The sequence below is a fragment of the Euprymna scolopes genome, chromosome 44 (assembly GCF_053919585.1).
Source record: "Euprymna scolopes isolate OS-2025 chromosome 44, ASM5391958v1, whole genome shotgun sequence".
Taxonomy (NCBI): domain Eukaryota; kingdom Metazoa; phylum Mollusca; class Cephalopoda; order Sepiida; family Sepiolidae; genus Euprymna; species Euprymna scolopes.
This window is the reverse complement of record NC_136525.1, coordinates 32,727,164-32,752,193: the sequence shown is the minus strand read 5'-3', so window position 1 is coordinate 32,752,193 and position 25,030 is coordinate 32,727,164. Positions and strand designations below refer to the sequence as shown.

General features: G+C 36.1%; 2 protein-coding genes across 2 annotated transcripts in view; one reads left to right on the top strand and one right to left on the bottom strand.

The window, feature by feature from the left end:
* Nucleotides 1-25,030, top strand: part of LOC145268767 (N-acetyltransferase 9-like protein) — a 183,928-nt gene that overhangs the window by 79,389 nt on the left and 79,509 nt on the right. The window lies entirely within an intron of this gene.
* Nucleotides 1-25,030, bottom strand: part of LOC145268766 (putative sodium-coupled neutral amino acid transporter 12) — a 102,702-nt gene that overhangs the window by 57,071 nt on the left and 20,601 nt on the right. The window contains exons 2-4 of the mRNA XM_080124365.1: nt 23,663-23,784; nt 20,055-20,130; nt 5,029-5,116 (exon numbers count right to left, since the gene is read on the bottom strand). Coding sequence (XP_079980491.1) covers nt 5,029-5,116; nt 20,055-20,130; nt 23,663-23,784 — 286 coding nt within the window. The remainder of the gene's footprint in view (nt 1-5,028; nt 5,117-20,054; nt 20,131-23,662; nt 23,785-25,030) is intronic.

Here is a 25,030-nt window from a genome sequence, read left to right as displayed (position 1 = left end):
GAGAAGGAAAACTCTGAAGCTAAACCTAAAGGGAGGGAGGCCCCTCCATTCTTGGATGACATTCTTCCTAGAGCTGGTGACTCGAACAAATTACCGGTCTGCAAACCTAAACTGCTTAAGGAGTAGATAGGCACTGTCTTCCATACTCCTTCTTTGCCTATTAGTCAGGCGTAGAGGTCGAAGCACAGGGATTCGACAGAAACACTCAGTGATCGATCTTGTTTTCTGACTATGGCAATGAACGCCGATTTCCCCCTCTCCCGACACATCCCATCCCCCTCTAAACTGGGCAGTTGGGAGTGCTTGAACATCATAATACCAGTACAAGTAAATTGGGTTGACCATCGTCTGATGGATTGAGGGTGCCAGATTGACAGTTCCTGGCTGCTATTCCCGACTGATAGTACAGGAGCCCTAACTCTTTGGTAGCACTTAGAGCGGCTGCTCCATCAACAGTTGATTAATATCGGGATGTTTGTAGTGCCATGTCGTGCATGGAAAGGGACCCTGCACTCATCTCCGGTGGGCTTTCTTGAGGCCACAGTCCTAGTAAATGGAAGGTCAGCTGATGGTCTACTTGTGTTGCATGCCTGGCGTTCTGCATAACCACTTGTTCAGCACCCCTTACCTAAACTGAAACTTAAAAAAAAAATGACAGTACAATCTAAAATTACGCTTAAACCAGGACAAAACTCAAAGAAAATCAAATTGCCTCCTCCTTTGAGGCTTGCATTTACGAACATCCGTGGGCTTAGAACTAATTTAAATGATGTTGAGGCATTTCTCCTAACAAACACCCTGGATATCTTAGCACTAAGTGAAACTAACCTACACTCCTTCATCCCCTCTAACTACTTTAACATGCCCGGATATCTCCCACTCTGCTGTAAGGACTCTGACAGACATATGCACGGGCTTGGAATCTATATTCGAAACACCCTCCCCCTGACTAGAGAAAGAAAACTAGAATCGGACGATCAAACCTTTATGTGCTTTAGACTTAACATGCAACATAATATTAGTTACTTTTATTTTCTCTACCGCTCTCTCTCGATCAAGGACCGTACCCTAATAAACAAAGTCTCTGACAGCATAGATACAGCACTTTCTCGCAACACTAGTGCCCAAGTTTTTGTATTTGGTGATTTCAATGTCCACCACAGTAACTGGCTTGGCTAATTACACAGATGCAGCTGGTACCACAACACATAGCTTCTCTATATCTCATTTTCTATCACAAACGGTTACGTTTCCAACCCGTTTCCCTGACCAGCATATCCATAGATTCTCCAATAAAATCAGATTCTTTTAAATATTTTATTTGAAAGTTTCCAATATTATCCATGCAATATTGCCACCAGTGAAGAGTTACCTGTCAAACAACTATCAGAAAATAAGAGATGTTGCAAAAATAAAGAGATGTTGTGAGCTTGTCTCTGCTCTATCTTTAATTTCATGAAACAACTAAGATGAGAATAATAGTCCGCAATAAATAACTTAATCAGAGTAGTGTTGTATAATTTTTTATTAAATGAAAATAATTTTTTTATCTGGGACTTTCAATGGTATCCACTAGTGATGAGACGATTCCAATATTTTTTCCAATTCCAATACAATTACTGATTCTGTACTAAATTACCGATTCCGATTCTTTATAAATCTCCAAATATTTAATTATAGAGTTGTTATTTTCCCCGATTTCTGTAAAAACACATGTTAAATATGCAGATATTTTCGTAAAAGTAAAAATACACTTGTGGATGATGATCTATCGATTTTAGTTTTACTGGTATTTTAAAATCAATAAATATTTATTTTTTATAATTATTACCAGCAATGGAAGATTTGACTTTAAACAAAATCAAATAAAAAAGATAATTAAAAGAATCGTTTTGGCATCGGAAAATAAGCACCAATTTTTTCGATTCCGATACCCCAAAATTTGTTGATTTTTCCAATTCTGATTAATTGGCCCATCCACCCTATTCATAGAAAGCCTTGGAAATTTTTCTTATTTTGTTAATGACGTTAACGTTAAGTCTTGGGGTAACGGTTCCAATAAGAAAAAATTGTACACCTGATCCTGTTGTTGATTGTTGTTAAAGCCAAATGTGTGTCATGTGGGTAGTTTGGAAATTGAATAGGATTCACATCTTTTGAGAAAAAAGAAAAAAATGATCAGGGTGGATACCACCAAAAGTCCCAGAAAAAAAAAATTATTAAAATTTAACTTAATGAAAAAACTAGCCTGGGTGCTTGGAAGTGTGTGTTGAGCAAAAAAAAGTGGTAGAAGGCAGGCAGGTTTGAACCCATACCACGAAAGAGGAAAAGAATGTAAAAAAAAATGTCACGTCATCGCCAAAATGGAAGTGATGGATGTTTAAATTAAGGGTAGACAATCGACAAGAGGAGATGACTATCGAAAATATCAGCGAAAAAAAGCGACCCCTCCCTGTAGAAAAGTGCCCAGTTGAGGGTGAAGGAATTAATGTTTTTAGCCAATTTTTCAATATTTGTCGTTCGAAGAGTCGAGCTTCGAAACGATACTGATCGTGAAAATCCGTTGCCTCTATCGAACGTTTTTGCGAGACATACATACATACATTTAAAGAGGCAGGGGAGATTTATATTATAGACTAGCGGGGGTGCCCGGTGCTGCCCAAGTGTTTGGAGGTGTGTGTGTGTGTTGGGGAGGGGGTAAATCAAAACAAAATCGCTGTTTAAATATTTTTTTAAAAAAAAGAAAAAAAAAAGATGTTAAACAAAAAAAATAAATAAAATAAAATAAAATAAATAAATAAAAAAATCGGTGTGTGTTGGGGGGGGGTTAAACCAAAACAATTTAAAAAAAAAAAAAACGATGATAAACTTGTTTAGAAAATCTGAAAAAACAGTGTACATGATGGAAAAAGAAAGAACGAACGGTTTCAATAATAAAAAAAATGAAGGTGTGTGTGTTAACGTGAAGCAGACGATGTTAAAAGTTGTTAAAAAAAAATCGGAAAAAAAAAATATATCCTACATCACGATTCGAACTCGCAACCTTTAGATAATGACGCTGCTCTTTAACCAACTGAGCTAAGAAATTGGGTCTTTTTTATAATATTTCAACTGATTCAATCCACGACACCATCACTGCCACATGCGTCCATTGTTATCTTGTCATGAAGGAAGGATTTTTTGCTACCCTCCCTGTAAAAAAGCGAGCCGTTGAGGGTTAAGGAATTAATGTTTTTAGCCAATCTTGAGATTTGTCGGCCGAAGGTTCGAGCTTGAAAATGATTCCTATCTGGCGAAAATCCGTAGCCTGTGTTGAAAATTTTTGCGAGACATACAAATACACACACATTTTGCCTTTTATATATAACACACATACAAACATACATACACACATTTTCGCTTTTATACATAGAAGTTTTCAAAAAATGTGACCAATTCGTTTTGATATATTTTAATTTTCAAATGGAAGCTTGTGCCCATGCCATGCTCCCCTAAAACCCTTTAAAATACAAAGAAACTGAAATTTGGACAATATTTATTAATTGATGTCTAACACATTGTTAAAATTTTACAAAAATCCGAGGCATCTAAATTTTCATGAAGGGCTTCCACCTCCTTTAACAACAAAAAAATTAAATATAGCTCACATTTGGACTTCTTATGCCTAGCAGCTGCATATCATCCAAAATTCATAATGATCAGTTAAAGAGTGTAGCAGACACAATTGCAAAGGACATCAACAAGAGCGAATTCTTGTGGCTCGAGATTTTGAATATACTTCCTTTCTGGCTTGTCAAATCAGAAGCCAGCCCTCAGTCATGTGACGAAGTGTATAAAGGTTAAACCACAGCAACTCTCTCTCTCTCTCTTCTCGGATCTTGGACTGACAACAACTGGCACGAACATGTCCCCAACTTCTCTCTTAGGACACCACACAGCCAACCATGGCCTTCAGCATACCAACCAAGCTTCAATATGGTACATAAACGACAGCATTGTCTCTAATCTTTTATGCCCATCCATACACATGGACGCACGTTTCTACTACTACCTTACACATACATGAACTATTTTCTCTTTCAATAATAATTCATCAACATCTCTACACAGGAACTCTTCACAAACTCTTTCTCTATACAAGTCATACTAACGAAGACAACCAATAAAGCTGTTTTCAAATGTTAGAATGAGACCCTTGTTGACATTTTTACAAGAGTGAATACTGTGCACAAAAATATATAAATATGTGTAACTTTTTAAAGATAGAACCGTCCATCCCTTCACACAAAAAATCTGCCAAACAAATAAGGGAATGCGAATTTATATTCAATAATGAGAAGTTATATTTTGTTTACTTTCTGTATTTTTTTTAATTAGGGAGATACCACTTATCAAGGCTCAGAGGCCACTTGAGGATAAGGGTTAATGAGTGAACACCATAAGGATTAGTAATGGCGGAAATTGGGTAGAATTGATTATTTATGAGGATAGCTCAGCAAGAACTCATTTGAAAATGGCCATGCCATAGTCAGCTAGGAAGCAGACCCATGGTATTGTGTTCCATAGACAGACAGCTCTGAAAAAGACTTTGCTCATGGAATTTTTGTTTAGTTTTAGGCACAAATAGAGAGTAAGGGAAATTGTTGACAGTACTTGTAGATAGACGAGTGTTTGTAGTGAATTCTTTACAGGAAGGGAACATAAATTGAAGCTCAGTCAAGTGCCTGCCATGAAAATAATCATAGAGCAGAGACAGACTCGTTGCATCTCTTCTGTAAGAAAGAGAAAGCAGGGAAGAGAAAATGACATTCTCCGTTAGATATAGAAGTCGGTTTTGTACCCTGTCCAAGCAAGAAAAGAGGCTCTGAACAGCCCTTCCCCAGATATGTCAACAGTAATCCATTTGAGGATGTATTTGGTTTTTATACAGTCAGAGAATCAGGAGTGAGATACTTTTTTGAGCAGTATATCAATTTATACGGTTTTAAATTATTGTCTTTACATTAAAAAAAAATTGCAATCTTTTACCTGTTTCTACGTTTTCAATTTGTTGTTCTTCTTCTAAAAGTGGTGAGGATTCATTTTCTTCGTATGTAATTTCATCTCGTTTATGAGCCTGCAAAAATAATTATATATATGATATATACAGAATAAACAACAACGAACAAAAACTGAAACAATAAATATACAACAAATAAATATTACCAAACACAAGTTCCTCTTCTACCCTTCTTTTAATCTTCTACTTAGAGTTTTTGTGTTTTCACTTATTTTAAAGTGTTTTTTATTCAAAAATAAAAGGTAATGTAAACTCTCTGGAGTTAAAACGAAAAACAAAATGGTGGTCTTATTTAAGGCATAGTTGAGCCTTGATAATCACACAAAAATCGAAAATCAGACAAGATACTAGAAACACATCCTATAAGTGTCATTAATCATATGAAAATGTAACGTGTTATCAGTATTTTGTTTAATTTTCTCCACTAATCATCTAAACATCTTTATGAGAAACCTTTTTGATCAATCTGTCATGCTTAAGTTTGAAATTGTATTTTCTATTGTCTGCCAAACTTAAGTTTGAAATAGCACTCTGAATTGAGCCCAATTCTCGATTTAGAAGGATTTCTCTTTCACTGATTAAAGACAGAAAAGATGAAGGATAATGTTCGAACAGATACTACACTTTGTTCCTAGCTACAAAGTTAAGGAATGGTCACAGTCAAAGGGTACCTATTTTTGTTTAAGAAAAAAATATCTGTGTTGATAGAAAACTCAAACAAATTTATTTGGAAAAAAACAAAATAACAATTGAAACTGCCAACCTTTGATCGCAAAGCATGAAAAATGGACATTGTGCCAAGTTTAATTTCCTCCAGGAATTCATCCAAGAACAGATCAAACAAAATTATAGCCAAACATCATTGAAAATTACACGATGCACATCGTCATCGATGATTATCAGAAACATTTTCGTCACGGTTCGTTTAATTTGTCTTGTCCAAAAACAGGTTTATTAGTTATTCATAAAATCTATAGTTATTTAAAAATCAATGCGTTTTGTGTTGTAGAAATCATTATGTTAACGCTTAGAACATTCACTCCCATTCATTAATTAGTTTAGGAATTATGTTGTACATATAAATATACAGACACACATTAAATTTGATCCATAGTTATCTATATATATAAAAGGTAAAACAACGGCGCACGTTTCTGTATGTCCAGCAACAGATTTTTTTCCCAGAGTTCTTGTGGCGAAGGGGAGCTTACTATTTTTTAGAACTTTTTATATACTCCCTAGATTATAATATCTACGATTTGTGAAGAGATGTCGTCTCTGGATTTATTTTGATCAACTTTTATAAAATTCACCATGATGACTTTTTGACAGCCTTAATAAGCTATGATTCTGCAACACTTAAAAAAATAATAATCATTACTCCTACAATTTCTTTTAATAATGACATCGAATTTAACACTTTATAGAAAGGTCTGTTTCATTCTGTCTAGACAATTTCCGGTCAGAGTAATACTAGCTTTCAAGGACTGAACTCTCCCCCTCCCTGCTTGAAACCACTTTTTCTAAGCAAGCCGATGATGAAGGTTGTCATATTGGATTTCTCTCTTTTTATTATTAAGTCCCATTTGACTAAGGACAGACTTCTCTTTGGACTACTGCACTGTCCACAAAAAAAACAATTTTCATTATTTCAGCTTCTTTGAAAACTTTCCAATTGGATTATATGCATTGTCACGCTGGACTTATTTTGGAATACATTATATCTAAAGAACTATTTTGCATTTTGGATCAACTTGAGGAGTTTCATTCAAGCTGAAATATTATGTGCAGTTTGTTTTTATATTAGTTTTTTTTACATATCCAACATTTTTTCAATTTTTTTTTTTGGCATATATATATATATATATATATATATATATATATATATTCTTCTTCTTGCTCGTCCGTCGAAATCGACGATGACCAAGGTATCAATCAATTCGGCGTCAGGGGTTTGTGGGTCCTGAGATGGCTGATGAGGCCAATCCGTGCTCGGCAAACTCTTCCACACTCTGGACATGTGAAGGCGGTATCGGCAGGCTGTGAACCGGCAGCTCTCTCCTTCCTCCTCTTGCGCTTCTGCTGGTCGTGTGTCATGCGTTGATTCTCTGCCCTGTCGGCTCCTAGGCTGATGACGCAACGCCAGGCCGAACGTTTAGCAGCGCGACTCTCCCAAGATTGGGGGCTGACGTCAAAGTCTTTTAGGGACATTCTCAGACAGTCTTTATATCGTTTCTTTTGGCCCCCTGCATTCCGCTTTCCCTGGCTGAGTTCCCCATAGAAAAGTTGTTTGAGGATTCGGCTGTCGTGCATGCGATAGACATGGCCTGCCCACCGGAGCTGGGTTTTGCGGATTATGGTGGTGATGGTATGGAGCCCCGCGCGCTTCAAGACTCTCCCGCACCGCCAACATTGACATTGAGGTTAACCATAGGATCTCCACAGCGAGCAGTGCATTTGGAAGACTTAGAGACAATGTGTGGAAGAGGAGAGGCATTACACTCGCAACCAAACTGAAAGTATACCGAGCGGTCGTCCTGACAACCCTACTCTACGCCTGCGAAACTTGGACGCCATATAAAAGACATGAAAAACAGTTGAATGGCTTCCACCTCAGATGCCTCCGTAATCTTCTCAACATCCGCTGGCAAGACAGAATTCCTGACACAGAAGTCTTGAAGCGCGCGGGGCTCCATACCATATATATATATACATACACACACAGTCATGTATATATTTATACCAAGTAAAAGTAAAATTAGGATAAATAAATAATAAATAAATAAATTAATACATGGATGCAGTTAATAATACGAGGTTAGGTAGATGCATTGTTAATTTCACATATATATGGGGTGGGCCCCTAAGATGGTGCTTTGGGCAGTGATTATGTTTAACTTTATTTTTCGTGTTAAATGCATCGCTGATACAGGCACATACACACATAGGCATATAAACTCAGATACAGCTGCATCCGTATACATACGTTCAGCCATGCATACCCGTAGATACACACACACATATATATATACATTAACAGCATGTGCACACACATATATATATTTGTATGTATATGTATCTATATATATATATATATTTGTGAGTGTATATATGTGTATAGTTTCACAAAATCTAAAGATATAACCCTAACACCCTCTCTTTCAGAGGGCCGGGCCGCATCCATCGCTATCCTGGTTCACGGCAGCATACTTGAGATGTATTTCTGGTCGTGTTCGTCGCTCCCAGCTCACAGGACCATAGATGCAACCCAGCAGGGCTACATTCTTACTTGTCTAGTGGTGGACCCCTCAAGGGTGACCAGACTCTCACTGGTCACTGGAAAATATCTTTCTGCTGCTCAGGGCACGCGAAATGTGCATGACCCTAAGTCCGTGTGGCAACATTGTCGATTTCGGTTGTCACTCTGGCTTCGTGCTGGATCCAGTCTATCTCTTTCATCATCTGGCGTCAGGACATACCCGAAATAAACTACATCTTCATTCAGGTCGGCAATCGAGAAACAAGGAAAAACTCTGGGACATTTTATATAACAAAACAAAATAATTATTCATAAATCGTTCTACACTTGTTTATAGTCAAGTTCTTTGATCCAAGCTTCATGATGCAGGTTAAGTTCCTCTAATTAATTTCCCAGCTAAGAACAAGAGCTTTTCAACTTAACTCTTATGAAGTTCCCCCTCCTCCCCGCCCCAGGCGGGGTGAGAGCGATGTGGACGCCTTGATGCCAGCTAGTAAATAAAGGACTCTAACTCTAAAAAAAACCAATTGTTTTTATCCTTCCACCTTTCTGGAGTTATTCTTTCTTTTCTCTTAGAGCTTATCTCTACCAGACCTCAACCCCCACCTGCACTGAGGTTTTTTACTTATTACCAATTAGGCATGATTAGTCACCCCAGGTCGAACAATGCCTGGCGGTGACCCTTCACCCCATTCTTCATCTCGCTCAGAGATTTTAAAAACAACCTTTCCGTTGTTGATAGATCTATAACAGCCCTTGTTTGTCTTTCTCTTAAAAAACCCCACCCCGGCACTGATGTGATAAGCGATAATTATTTATTTCCCATTGAAATATTTTATTTCTTCTGGACATTTTTGCCTCTTCCTATCGCTACATAAGTACAAAATGGAAATTAAAACTGCTTAAGAACAACTATTATCTATTATCATATTTATTTATATTTTTTTTCTCATTAAAATATTTATTATTTCTTCTCTGGTGGACAGGAATCTCATAAAAATCTGTTTTTCCTTGACCAAGTGTCAGCATGCCTCCCCCTACCCATACCTCATCCTCTCCCATCTTCTCTTCCTCTATTTGAAAAGCAAGATCATCTGGTATCGCCAGGGATCTCGTCATAAAGAGACGATCAAAATTTTTTCTTTGAATCCATCATAGGTCATTATTGGTTATTAATAACTGAAATATATTAGGATATAATCAATAAACGAAATTCATTTAATAAAAAAAAAGATTTTTTCAATAAGAAAAATTTAAAGAATATCTTAAATAATTATTTTTATTGGTATGCAGCATCAGCTTTTATTATTAGATTTCATATTGCACTCCTTTTAAGGCATTGTCAAAATTGTATATTTTAAATTATTTGATGAATAAATCTCCACATAGGTTAAGTTACCTATGTAGCGATTCATTGCTAGCATAACATGAAATATTACATAAAATAGATAACAGATTTTAAAAATAAAAACGTTAAACCTAAATAGCATTTAAGCTATATTTAACTTTGATTCTGACTAGCCAATTTTAATTTGTTATTGTTGTATCATGTTATTTTATTGCATACTTTGCTATAATTTATTTTTAAAAATAATCTAATACATTAACTTATTATTTTGAAAATAGTCACTTTATGAGAAAAATCAGTTAACTCTTATTCTTTTAGTAAGAGTTATCGTTCTTAACTTGTTTTTCTGTTTCATTTTTTTTCTTGCTTCTTCCTTCATTTTAATTTTTTTTTTTAAATATATTTAATTTTCAATATATTCAATTTTCAATATATTTAATTCATTTATATTTAAATTTTTTAAATATATATATATATATATATATATATATATATATATATATATGAATTCTAAAATTCTGCACCAATTCAAATAAAAAGAGAAAACAGGAAAATATTTGTAAAAAAAGAAAAAAGGAAAAGAATAATGAATGAAAATATGAAAAAGTAAAAAGGGAAAAGAACAACGGGACTAAAAAAGTGTAAAAAAAATTAAAAAAAAAAAAGAAAAAAGTGAAAGAAATAAGATAAAAAAAATCAAGAACTAAAAATAATGAAAGAAAATGGAAAGAAAAGAAAAACATAAGGAAAAATATAAATAATAAAGGAAAAGGAGGGGAAAAAATGAGGAAAAAAAATCGAGAAAAAAAAAAAAAAAAAAAAAAAAAAAGAAATGGAGAAAATTAAAAAAAATTAAAAATAAATGAAAAATGGAAAAAAAAACAATGAAGGAAACAAAATAAAATTTAAAAAATAATGGCGGAAAAAGGAAAAATATCCCCAAAGAAAAAAATAAAATAGCAATTAAAAATGGGAAAAATAATAATTGGAAAATGATATAAAAATAATGAAAAATAAAATGAAAAAACTAAATGTAGTATTTAAAAAAAATTTAGTCTCAAATTTGAAGATTTTATTTGATTATTTGAACAATTTCTCCAATTTTGATAAAAAAAAAAATTAAAAAAATTGGTCACTGTGCAGAGGGAGACAACTCTCGTTTACTAAAAAGATTAATTTCTCATAATTTAGGACGCAATATTTTTTATTGAATCAAAACATTAAAAAAAGAAAGCTGCAACGATTTTTTGAATGTAACAAAGTTGATAACATTAATAATACAAAATGTTTTTATTTAATAAAAAAATATCACGTCCTAAATTATGAAATGAAAAAAAAAACAAATCTTTTAGTAAACGAGAGTTGTCTCTCTCTGCACAGTGACAAACTGTAAAACAGTGCCAAAAAATTGGAAGGGAGCCACATACAACAGGGAATAAAACTTCTTAACATTAATATTAAGTTAGAAAATAGAGTTTAAGAAGTAAACAATTAGCTAAGATAATATGAGTCCATTCTCTTCAAATAAATTCTTGAAGAAAACTCAGTGAATATTTCCTTGTGTCCTCTTTTTTTATGGAAAGAAGCTTATTTCTAGAGAAACCACTAAATGAAATGGCGACAATAAAAAGAAGCAACTATAACAGAAGTGGTAAAAAGAGACACCCCTCCACCCATGTATGCAAAAAGGAGTTTTATTTTGTTATTGGAAATGTTACACTTTTACCCGGGTGAGGTTTGAACTCACAACATCTGTTTATAAGTATGGTGCACTAATTGATTGAGCCACTAGCACAATTACGAAATAATGATATTATCTATATAAACCAGAACAAACAACTGCTGGTGTTTTGCTTTTTCCTTTATCTTTATTATCTCTTCTCTCTCTACAGTCAAATATAACAACCAACAATCACGAGGTTCTTTGCTCAGCAACCGAGAAGGCTAACATGCTTGCCAGTCGGTTTGCCTCAAACTCCACACTGGACCCTCTAAACCACCCCCTACCTCAATTTCCTATGCGGACAGACGCCACGCTAGACGATCTGATAATCACCCCTGCTCAGGTGCAAGCTATCATAAAAAACCTTGACACATCCAAAGCATGTGGACCCGACCTCATCCCAGCTGTGCTATTAAAAAAGTGCTCAGCCGAAGTAGCTCCAGTTCTCTCCAAACTCTACAACAAATGCCTTAATGAATCTTGCTTTCCGAGCTGTTGGAAAACTGCTTCTGTAGTATCAGTATTCAAGAATTCTGGCAAAAGAACTGACCCATTAAATTATCGCCCTATTAGCCTCCTCCCACTTTTTGCCAAAATATTTGAGACCTTAATTAACCATGCTCTAGTCCTGCACCTTACAGATGCTAAACTTCTGACTGACCATCAATATGGATTTAGACAAGCCCGTTCCACGGCAGACATCCTCACTGTAATCTCTGAACGCATCTACCATTCACTGGACAAAGCGGGAGAGGGCAGAGCGGTAGCTCTAGATATATCTAAGGCTTTTGACAGGGTATGGCATGAGGGTCTCCTCAGGAAGATTAGATCTTACGGTATCACTGGTAGAATACTTAACATAATTAAATCCTTCTTAGATAAGAGAAAAATCCAGGTTGTCCTCGACGGTCGTACATCTAAACAATATGATATAAATGCGGGACCTCTACTAATCCTGATATTCATAAATGACCTCCCCGACAAAATTGCCTCTGAGATGAGTATATATGCTGATGACACCACACTCTATAGCAGGCACGACAGGAAAACAAATGAACATATATCTAAAGTAATGGCAGAAACACTAGAGGATGACCTCCAATCAGTAGTGGAATGGGGACAAAAATGGATGGTAACGTTCAATGCCACCAAGACAAAACTGGTTTCATTCAATAATTACAAGAAACCTTCTCTACCACCTATAGCAATGGCCAACGACTCTTTATCTGAGAGTACGTCTCTCAAGCTCCTTGGCCTAACGTTCACAGGAAACATGAGTTGGAATAATTACATCGAGGGCATTGCCAGGGCCGCTGCAAGGAAGGTGGGCTCTCTCTACCGTGCTAGAAAACTTCTAACACCCGAAAGTATCCTGTACCTCTATAAGGCCACTATTCGCCCATGTATGGAGTATTGCTGTCATATTTGGGCCGGTGCATCGGCTACTAGTCTCTCGCTCCTTGACAGGGTTCAAAAGAGAGTCGCAAATCTGATAGGCCCTAAACTGGCATCTAAACTTCAGCCTCTGTCCCATCGTCGAAACGTTGCATCCCTCTGCCTGTTCTACAAGTATTATAATGGTGAATGCTCTGAAGAACTGCAAGCACTTGTGCCCCCACGACGTGAACACCCTCGACAGACCCGACAAGCTGCAAAATCCCACCCCCACACTGTAGAGATCCCTAGATGTAAAAGATCTTTCTACTCTAGTAGTTTCTTCCCCAGAACTGCTAGACTTTGGAATTCCATTCCAGGTCACTGCTTCCCCAACTGTACTGACATGGATAAGTTCAAGCGCAACGTGAACCAACATCTCGCTGCCCTAATCCCTACATAGTACCCCAGTAGATGTTCCCCTGATAGTAGCCCCCTACACCAAAGTGGCAATGTGCCTTGTTTGGGGTGAAAATGTAAAAAAAAAAAAAAAAAAAAAAAAAAAAATATAGATCAGCTGCTTATTAAAAAGGAAAAATGACTCCCCACCAAGACTACCTCCATCCCTAAAAAATCTGCTTCCTATCAGAGCAACTTTAAACACATTTCACTGGCAACATGCCTTGTTTGGGGAAAATTTTTATGAAAATATTTTAAATATGAGTTACTTCCAGTGAATCATGAAAAATTGTTTTATTAAATTTTTTCCTGGTGATATGGGGTACAATAGGAGAACTTCCGAGTGTGAGGGTAGGGCCCTCTCTTTCTATATTTATAACAAATTGAAAATAAAATATTGATTGGAAATATTTTTATTATTTTAGAACACAGAAAAATATTTTCCATATTTGACTGATGAAACAGATTTAATTATGTCCACTGTAGTACATAAGCTAATAACAATCCTCCTCAATTTCATTTATATATATATATATATATATATATATATATATATATGAGTGGAACAAATGCCCTAGAAAAGATGACGTGATTCCATTTCTTTTTGATGAAAACCAGTTTGTTTTTTTCTTGTTGTAGACTATCTACTAGTTGGCCGGTTGTGTACAAATGGGGGGGGGGTTAAAGGAAAGATGGAAATGGGTAAATAAAAAAATATTAGAGGCAATCATAGAACTTACAACTGGCAACCAACCTCCTATGGTTGCTCGACGAACTCTTGCATAATCAATCTTCAAAAACGAAAACAATAAAGTAAAACAAAATATGCAAACAAAAAAAAAAAATGAGGATTGTTGCAAGCTTTTCGATTCTTAGAAATATTTCATGGTCAAGTGATCCATCTTGGACAAGAATGTTCCAAAGATATATGAAGTCGCCACTTATTAAGGCTCAAAGGCCACTCGAGAATACATGTTAATGAGACACCATGATGATTGGTAATAATGGCCAGAATTTGATTAAGAGGATTGCTCAAATTAAGAATCTAATATTTCTTACGGTTATGGCTGACAGGATGAGAACAATCTAACTCTAAGGCAAATTGAGTTCTGCTTGAAATTCTTGCAAGTTCCAGAGTTGAGCAATTTTTGTAAAGGTGCATCAGTTGAAACATGAATACAACAGCCAAGATGAAAATAGTACAAATAATACAAAAAATTAAGCCATTTAGAAAAATGTTTTTTTTAATTAATGCATTTTAAAAATTTTTTGGGAAATATAGTGTGACATTAGACGGTGATGGAAGGCATGAATAAAGCCAGATGGAAGAAATAATAGGAGGTGAGAGATAATACAGAAATAAATATGCATACAATAAAAGAAAATGGGAGAAATTAAAGATAAGATCAAAGAATAACGAAGGAATAGGGAAAAAGGGGAATGAAAAAGTAAACGAAAACAGAATTAAAGAATGAAAAAAAAAGAAGAGTGAAAGAAAGAAAGCAAGATCTGAAGAATTAAAGGAATGATGAAACAACGGTAAGAGGAAAGTAATAAGGAATCGGCAGTCAAGGGAAACTGATAAAAGGAGAGTAGGAAGAAAGGAGAAAACGACGATAGATGGAACGGTTAAACAACTAAGAGAAAAAGAATGAAGCGTTTAAAAGTAAAAAAGATGAAATGGCGGCAAAAGAAAGGAAGAAAGTAGCAGTTTAAACCCTAAAAGAAAAAAAATATCTGAAAATTATGTCTTTAAATTTACTTCATAACAAATGAATCCTTTTGGTGTTTTTAATGTTAAAACAATCCCTATTGTCAATGGTTAATAGGATACTATTAATTTAATGTCTCTACATAATAAATAACCAATAAACGTCAATCTGCAAATGATGTCCAGAGAGAATTGCAAATCAATTGCTCCAATAGACCTTTGGTTAAAAAAAAGGAGAGAAAGACCAAAAATGAACTGCAAGTAGACAATCGAGGGATTTGATTGCAATGGTAAGAAACTGAAGGTGTAATGTTATGACCCTTTAGGCTGTGATCATAGCGTAGTAACTAGCTGTGGACATTAGGTTTGTCTGAGACATGTAATTATGTGACGTAAGAGAACACGTGATGTAGTTAGTTTTGGAGAGAGGCAGAGAGTTGAGGATTGACCACCACAGTGGACAGACGTCTAGACAAGGGTTGACAGACAGCTAGGAGCGGGCTGTAATAGAAAATGTAGACGAACTGCAGATCCTGTGAAAACCATTTGAGACAACTGTAATAAATTTATATTATAAAAATATGAAGAGTTGTTTTATGGTTTCACAAATCAGAACAGATGTCTCAATTGGATGGTGCTGATTGCTTCATGGTTTGTCACGGAGCAGCGGGAAGATACAGAAGAACTCTTCAAGAAAAAGGTATGAAGCATATATTATTCTTCTTACATATGAACTGTAAAAATATCCCGTGTGATAAGTCTGATACAACATGATTCAGTTTACACATCAATATCATGTCCTCCTGGCTAAACAACATACATACGATTTATACGTTTATTATCTGTCTGTTAAAAGAACAATATCTTACATCCATTAGATAACACATGACACGTTTTAATATATCATCTCCTGAAATATAAATCAATATACAACGAAGGGACGCTGTGGCTTCAGATCAAAAATGGTGGCATACTTTAACTGCCTCATGTGTCGCAAGACAAGAGTTTCTAAATCCAAGTCTATAAAAAGCAGATTTAAAAATAAACAAGATTACTTTTAAAAATGAACTCTAAAATATTTTCGTGGACCTGAAGAATCTTGCCTACCTCTTTATTTTTTCAATCTTTTTTTCAATTTTCACAGCAGATTATTATAGAATGGACACTAGTCTACCAGATTATCAACATAAAAAATGAAAAAGTCCATATTTAAAATTTTATGAATTTAGACTTTTTTAAAGTAGGATTCAATTTTGCAATTTTAATGTTTAGTGCATATTTTGATAAAGAATCTGGTATCCTCCATAAACAAGGAAAACCGAGTTGCAGTGTAGGATAGGTAAGGCCTTAGTCGCATTTCAGATCTAGAGAAATAAAAAAATCATTCTGAGATATAAATTAAGATTTTATAAGAGGAACGTCTTGTCCATACTGCTATATGAAGCGAAACTTGGCATCTCAAAATCAGTGAAGAGAAAGTCAATATTTAAATATTTGTAGAGGGTGTACTCAGTTTATAATGCAACATTCTAGTAAATCAATGATCCATTTTAGAACCACTCAATGTTTTTAGGCTAAATTTTACGAATTTAGCCTTTTCTAAAGTAGTTTAGCATTTTTTGAATTTCACTTTTTAATACACTCTAAAAGCAAAAAAAATTTGGCCTAAAAACGTTGAGTTGTTCTAAAATAGATGATAGATTTACTAAAACGTTGCAGTAGAAACTGAGCACCGTCTATAAATATTTAAATATTGGCTTTTTTTCATTTTTTTTTTTTTTTTTGATAATCTGCTGAAAAAAATTGAAATAAAAAAAGACAAAAGTTTTAAAAATAGATAGGCCGGGGGGAGGGGGGATTCTCCAGGTCTGCCAAATATTTTTATTTAAATAATGAATAATCAATTACATTTACTCCAACTTCCTTTATGTAGAGGTTGTAATTTAGTAACAAAATATATATTCATGTCTCTCTCTCTCTCTCGATAAGGTAAGAATTGTAATTCAGTGGAAGCAGAGACGCCATCACAGCTTGGTCACAGAAAGTTGGAATCCGATTGCAGCCTGTGATGGACGCAATCAGTTGGTATTTCAACCTTGTCAAGAATGGATCAAATTAAAATTCAATTGTTAAAAGAAAAAAATTTCATAAGAAATTTCAGAAAAATTTAAAGTATTTAATCGTGTAAATTTAGCCAATGGATAACTGTTTCTGTGTATATGGTTAGACGCTTGAGAGCTGGATGAAATGCAAAACCAGAAAGCATTTAGTATTGCGCTTAATACAAGTTCAACTGACAAGTTTAGGGGAAAGCATGGCGATAGATTCCCTTCTCATTAACTGAAAATAAATTGAATTATCAGATCTATTTATGATATATTAAAACCGATTATGGATTTAATAAAACAATCAAATAAAATATAAATTAAAAACTGAAATTAATATTAACATTTGTATCAAATAAAAAAATATCCCAAATTCACAATTTATCTGCTAAAAGCATCCGTCTTCAATACAAACTATTAAGGTTAGTCTTTACTCAAAATAAACCTCAGCATTTACAACTTTTTAAAAAACAGACTTATGTGCTATAATTTTGTAGTTGGACTAGTACGTTGTTTTATAGGGATTTGAGGTGCAGGAGGCGGGGTCAAGAGAACAGAATTATCGGATTTATTTATGCTATATCTAAAATAAACTTGCCAAATAAAATCAATACATTCTTGGACGAGAAAACCTATTATACATTTAATAAAACAATCAAATGAAATATAAATTAAAGACTGAAATAAATTAATATTAGCATTTGCATCTAATAAAAATGAAAATATCACAAATTCAAAACTTATCTGCTTAAAGCACCCATCTTCAACACAAATTATTAAGTGTTAAATAGAAAAGTAGTCAACCACCTCAACAAAAATAACCTTCTTAGTGACATGTAATATGGTTTCCATTCTACTAGATCTACAGCAGATATGCTAATGGTTATATCTCATAGTATTAGCAAATCTCTCGATAGAGGCTTCCTTTCTAGGGCAATTGCTCTTGACATATCAAAAGCCTTCGATAAGGTATGGCATAAAGGCCTACTTCACAAGATTTCCAGCTACGGTATGACTGGAAATGTTTTCTCAATTATTAACTCATTTCTCTCTGATAGGCTCATAAGAGTAGTGGTTGATGGGCAGAAATCAGAAGCACACAGTATTAATTTTAGTGTCCCTACATCAATGATCTCCCAAATCACATCCTAAGATCATTTGTAGACATTTTTGCTGACGACACTACCATCTATGGCAACACATCAAAGGTCATAAATAACCAAGTTCTTTCTGATTCTCTCTCCTCTGATCTTGAGCACGTAGTAGAATGGGGAAAGAGGAGGCTGGTTACTTTTAATGCATCTAAAACCAAGCTTCTATCTTTACATCATCAACGTTTTGATCCCCATCAAGCATCAATTGAAATGAATGGTTCTCAACTTGGGGAGGCTCCATGTTCTGACAAGCTTCTGGGCTTGACCTTTACTCCTTCTGTTGCCAAGGTCGCTGGAAAATGGTGGGATCTTTCTACCGCTCCATTAAATATCTCACTGTTGATGCAATTTTCTACCTATATAAAAGCCAGGTACACCCAAGGCTGTAGTACTGTTGTCACATCTGGGCAGGAACTGCTAGGAAGACTATCCTGTCTTGACAGAGTTCAAAATAGATTCGTAGCCTAGTGGAAGATGTTCTTTTCTCTTCCCTGCAACCTCTTTCCCACAGAAGAGATGCTGCGAGCCTGTCTCTGCTTTATCATTATTTTCATGGCAAGTGCTCGTCTGAGCTCCAATCTCTGGTCCCCCCTTGCCAAACTTTCACAAAAAACACCTGTCTAGTTGAAACCACTGTCAATAATTTCCCCCATTCTTTATCTGTGCCTAAACCTAAATATAGATTCCATGAACAAAGTTTATTTCTTCGAACTGCACACCTGTGGAACTCTCTTCTGTTTGCCTGTTTTCTAGCTGACTACAATTTGGTCATCTTCAAGTCCAACGTAAATAAATTCTTGATGAAATTCCACCTTAAGTAATGCAATTTATCAAATTTCCACTACTAACGATCACCGTGATATTATCCCATTGACTACTATACACTCAATAACCCTTATCCTCGAGTGGCCTCCAGGCCTTGATAAATGGTGATTCCTATGTAAAAAAAAAAGCAAAAAAAAAAAAAAGCATCAGAATGTTGGAAAAGGGTGGCTTGCATCATGATTGGTGTTGGATTAAAAAAAAAAATTCAGGAATCTTAGCTGCAGCTCAGTGCTTCATGAATATTTTGCAAAAAATTATGGGTTCCCTCTACTGTGTTAGAAAATTACTCACACTAAAGGGTATTCTATCACTTTAGAAGGTTACCATTTGCCCATGCATGGAGCATTGTTGCAACATCTGGGTTATGCATCTACACTAGTCTCAAAAAAAGTCTCAAATCTAATGCCACACTATCAACCAAGATCCAACCTTTGTCCTGTCGTTGTTACATTCCTATGCCTGTTTTACAAGTAGTCTAATGGAATGTATACTCTGATGAAGTCATAGTACTTGCATTCACTCAACGTACATACTCCCAACTAACCCAACAATCAGCAAAATCCCACCCCTTCACTGTCTAGGTTCCTAGATGCTAGAAAGCTTTCTACTTTAATAGTTTCTTCCTTCGGACTGCAAAACTTTGAAATTTCCTTCCCGCTTCCTGTTTTGCAAACTACTAACCCGCAAATGTTTAAATGTAATGTGAACAGACATCTTGCTGCTGAACTCCCCACAGTCTCCTGTTAAACATGATCTCAAGTGGTAGCCTCTTATGTCCAAATGACAATATGTCTTGTTTGGGATGAAAAAAATTATCTTGAAGGTGATAAGACGTGAGCTGAAAGAGGGAGAAGAAATGACTGGAAGGAAGGATTATAGCAAGCAAGCTATGTCTGCACAACGAAATATAAGCATTTAGATTTCACATTTCGTGTTGAATGTAGCGATAAGTACTTCATCTCAATCTGCATACATACATGTTAAACTCTTAACTCCCAGCAAAAAGAAAGAAAAAAAACTAATATATTAATACTTACTGAAAGAGTACGATTCATCTTCACCTTGAAATTGGCCACGGCCATAGCTTCCATCACAAAAGTAACGGTTAAATAACTAAAATAGGAATAAAAGATAAAATCTTAATAATGGTTGAGTTTATTTATATACTAACAGGCCACCTAGTGTTGCCCGGTCATAAAATATGCTTAAATAAGACATTCTAATTTATGCAGATTTCGTATTTATTATAGAGAAAATTCTCTATTAATTATTATATTGTACCAAATATATATATAATAATAATTTCAAAAGTTAGAAAAAAAAAAAAAAATAAAATAAAAAAGACTTTTGTACCATTGACTGAAATAAAAACTGTCATCGTTCCAGCCATAGTTGTTATTTAGTGCTTCAGTCTTGATTGTTACCGTCTCAGCTTTCACCAGATGGATATAAAAGGCTAAAATTTAAGCGACTTTAAGCTAAAACGTATATTTATGCATGTTTAGAAGGTAGTTTATTTACTCCTATCAAGGTTAATTGTCTTTTTTTATAGTTTGACCCTTTAGCAGCTATTTTTACAAGGTAAGAGAGAGAGAGAGAAAGAGCTATAACAAGAAAGAGAGAGCGATAACGAGAGAGAGAGAGAAAGAGCGATAACGAGAGAGAGAGAGAGAGCGAGCGATAACGAGAGAGAGCGAGCGATAACGAGAGAGAGCGAGCGATAACGAGAGAGAGAGAGCGATGAGAGAGAGAGAGAGCGATGAGAGAGAGAGCGATAACGAGAGAGAGAGAGAGAGAGCGATAACGAGAGAGAGAGAGAGAGAGAGCGATAACGAGAGAGAGAGAGAGAGCGATAACGAGAGAGAGAGAGCGATAACGAGAGAGAGAGAGAGCGATAACGAGAGAGAGAGAGCGCGAGAGAGAGCGATAATGAGAGAGAGAGCGATAACGAGAGAGAGCGATAACGAGAGAGAGAGAGAGAGAGAGAGCGATAACGAGAGAGAGAGCGATAACGAGAGAGAGAGCGATAACGAGAGAGAGAGCGATAACGAGAGAGAGAGAGAGCGATAACGAGAGAGAGAGAGCGATAACGAGAGAGAGAGAGCGATAACGAGAGAGAGAGAGAGATAACGAGAGAGAGAGAGAGATAACGAGAGAGAGAGAGAGATAACGAGAGAGAGAGAGAGATAACGAGAGAGAGAGAGAGAGATAACGAGAGAGAGAGAGAGAGAGAGATAACGAGAGAGAGAGAGAGAGAGAGATAACGAGAGAGAGAGAGAGAGATAACGAGAGAGAGAGAGAGAGATAACGAGAGAGAGAGAGAGAGATAACGAGAGAGAGAGAGAGAGATAACGAGAGAGAGAGAGAGAGATAACGAGAGAGAGAGAGAGAGAGATAACGAGAGAGAGAGAGAGAGATAACGAGAGAGAGAGAGAGAGAGAGATAACGAGAGAGAGAGAGAGAGAGAGATAACGAGAGAGAGAGAGAGAGAGATAACGAGAGAGAGAGAGATAACGAGAGAGTGAGAGAGATAACGAGAGAGAGAGAGAGATAACGAGAGAGAGAGAGAGATAACGAGAGAGAGAGAGAGAGAGATAACGAGAGAGAGAGATAACGAGAGAGAGAGAGAGAGAGATAACGAGAGAGAGAGAGAGAGATAACGAGAGAGAGAGAGAGAGATAACGAGAGAGAGAGAGAGAGATAACGAGAGAGAGAGAGATAACGAGAGAGAGAGAGAGAGATAACGAGAGAGAGAGAGAGAGATAACGAGAGAGAGAGAGAGAGATAACGAGAGAGAGAGAGAGATAACGAGAGAGAGAGAGAGAGATAACGAGAGAGAGAGAGAGAGATAACGAGAGAGAGAGAGAGAGATAACGAGAGAGAGAGAGAGAGATAACGAGAGAGAGAGAGAGAGATAACGAGAGAGAGAGAGAGAGATAACGAGAGAGAGAGAGATAACGAGAGAGAGAGAGATAACGAGAGAGAGAGAGAGATAACGAGAGAGAGAGAGAGATAACGAGAGAGAGAGAGAGAGATAACGAGAGAGAGAGAGAGATAACGAGAGAGAGAGAGAGAGATAACGAGAGAGAGAGAGAGAGATAACGAGAGAGAGAGAGAGATAACGAGAGAGAGAGAGAGAGAGATAACGAGAGAGAGAGAGAGATAACGAGAGAGAGAGAGAGATAACGAGAGAGAGAGAGAGATAACGAGAGAGAGAGAGAGATAACGAGAGAGAGAGAGAGAGATAACGAGAGAGAGAGAGAGAGATAACGAGAGAGAGAGAGAGAGATAACGAGAGAGAGAGAGAGAGATAACGAGAGAGAGAGAGAGAGATAACGAGAGAGAGAGAGAGAGATAACGAGAGAGAGAGAGAGAGATAACGAGAGAGAGAGAGAGAGATAACGAGAGAGAGAGAGAGAGATAACGAGAGAGAGAGAGAGAGATAACGAGAGAGAGAGAGAGAGATAACGAGAGAGAGAGAGATAACGAGAGAGAGAGAGAGAGATAACGAGAGAGAGAGAGAGAGATAACGAGAGAGAGAGAGAGAGATAACGAGAGAGAGAGAGAGATAACGAGAGAGAGAGAGAGATAACGAGAGAGAGAGATAACGAGAGAGAGAGAGAGATAACGAGAGAGAGAGAGAGATAACGAGAGAGAGAGAGAGATAACGAGAGAGAGAGAGAGATAACGAGAGAGAGAGAGATAACGAGAGAGAGAGAGATAACGAGAGAGAGAGAGATAACGAGAGAGAGAGAGATAACGAGAGAGAGAGAGATAACGAGAGAGAGAGAGATAACGAGAGAGAGAGAGATAACGAGAGAGAGAGAGATAACGAGAGAGAGAGAGAGAGATAACGAGAGAGAGAGATAACGAGAGAGAAAGAGAGAGAGATAACGAGAGAGAGAGAGAGATAACGAGAGAGAGAGATAACGAGAGAGAGAGATAACGAGAGAATTGCTGAAGCAGGTGGACTATAAAGTGATGCCTAGATAAGAGAAAAGTGGTGTTAAATGAAAGCTGGAGAAAGTAGAGGGAGAGAGGAGGAAGGAGACAGATTGGGTTGATTGGTTGGTTGTTTTTGTTTTACGCCATATCAACCTTTTTCGGGTTATTTAATGCCGAATCCAAAGATTTTGAAGAAAAATTTTTTAATAGAATATATTTGTTGTTTTCAAGTCAGTTTCTATTTAACCCATAGTTGGGACCCTAACAGGTACTACCACTCTGGGTCAGAGTGGACCTGGGAGCAAGGGTAATTAAAGCAAGCTGGGGCCTCACCACTGGATATAGTTTAAGGTCATATCCAGGACCGACACAGAGTGGGAGAGATGAAAGAGAAAGAGAGAAAGAGGGAAAGGACAGAGAGAGGAGGAAGGACACAGAGGGAGAGGAAAGGACAGAGAGAGAGAGAAGGGAGGAAGGACAGAGAGAAAGAGAAGGGAGAGAGCAAGATAATGAGAGAGAATTGCTGAAGTAGGATGACTGTAAAGTGATTTCTAGATAAGAGAGAGAGGAAAGAGAGAGAGATGGGGTTGAGAGAGGGAAAGGATAGAAGAGAGATGGGATGGGGAGGGGGTATCGGGATAGGAGAGAGATGTGTGGGGGGATAGGAAGATGAGATAAGTTAAAATAAGTCGATTCATACCTGAAGAAAGCCAAGACCACAAGTAGTATAGTGCTGATCAGCCATCCTGCATTATAAAATGCTTTTGGCATTGCTAAGGCACCAGTTCCAACAATCAAGTTGAAAATGTAAATCAACCCAACCTGAAAAATAAATAAATGAACTAATAAAAATAAAAAAATTAAATAAAAAAAAACAAAAAAAACAATAGTCTAATGAAATGCTTTACAAGTTTTTAAAGGAGTTCAATTATTTTCATTTTCCTTTTCACATTTTCACCAATGTAACTTTTGACATTCTTTTGGTGCATGTTTTTCAATTTGAAAACCTTTTTGATCTCTAAAATCTCCATGGGATTTCAAACTGAACCTTTATTTCATCCACCGGGTATATTGTTCTTGTTCTGTCAGCCATGATCAAGTAGGCATCTTAAGTAATTGTTAATATATTGTTAGTATCACCTGTGCCGAAGATTGCACCTTCAAACTCCAATATACTGTCTCTTATAACTTAACACCTTTATCCATTGTGCCACATATCAAATTTTATTCATCATTTTCAATCCTTTCATATACTTCATCAATTAACCAATAATCCATCGATCCTATTAACCCTTATCCTCCAGCAGCTTTTGGCCTTGATAAATGGTGTTTATCAGTAAAAACAATTTCTCTGCAGACTAAGACATGGTCATCTTTTAATTAAAGTCAACAAATATTTGTCACAAACTGTTCTCATAAGTAATTACATTTTGTTCATTCCATTCATTGATTTCTATTCGAGAATTGCAAGTTTGTGGAACTATTCCTGCTGACTGTTTTCCTCCTACCTACAGTTTTGATTTTTTTCAATACATAGGCCAAAAGGCATCTCCCATCTTTGCGATAATCATCTTTCATTCTTGTTACCTTCTTACATAAATTGGTTTCACGCCTTGTCTCAAGCAATTTCCATAAAAAAAAAAAGAAGCAAATGACAAGACGACACAAATGCATTCACACAATTTATTGACTTCTCTGGAAAAGTCAATCTTTGTGAACCATAGTTTTAAATATCCCAGTCGGCACCCACCATTAACTTGGACACCAGTCACTAGCTGATAGAAGACCAACACAGACAAAATCTCAACTCAAAAAGATTGCAGCAGAAAATAGAAAACACCCAATTCTTGACATTACCCTTGCCTTTTACGGTAGTTAACTCGCATCCTTCTAGAGATGCAACATGTACCTCTATATATTTATAGTACAGAGTGGAACGATAAAATTGTCACCCTAGAAAAGATGATATGATTCCATTTCTGTTTTTTTTTTTTTGTCGCAGACCATCTACTAGTTGGCCAGTTGTGTACAAACTCCAAGAGCAATGTCTGAAAGTGACACAATGTTC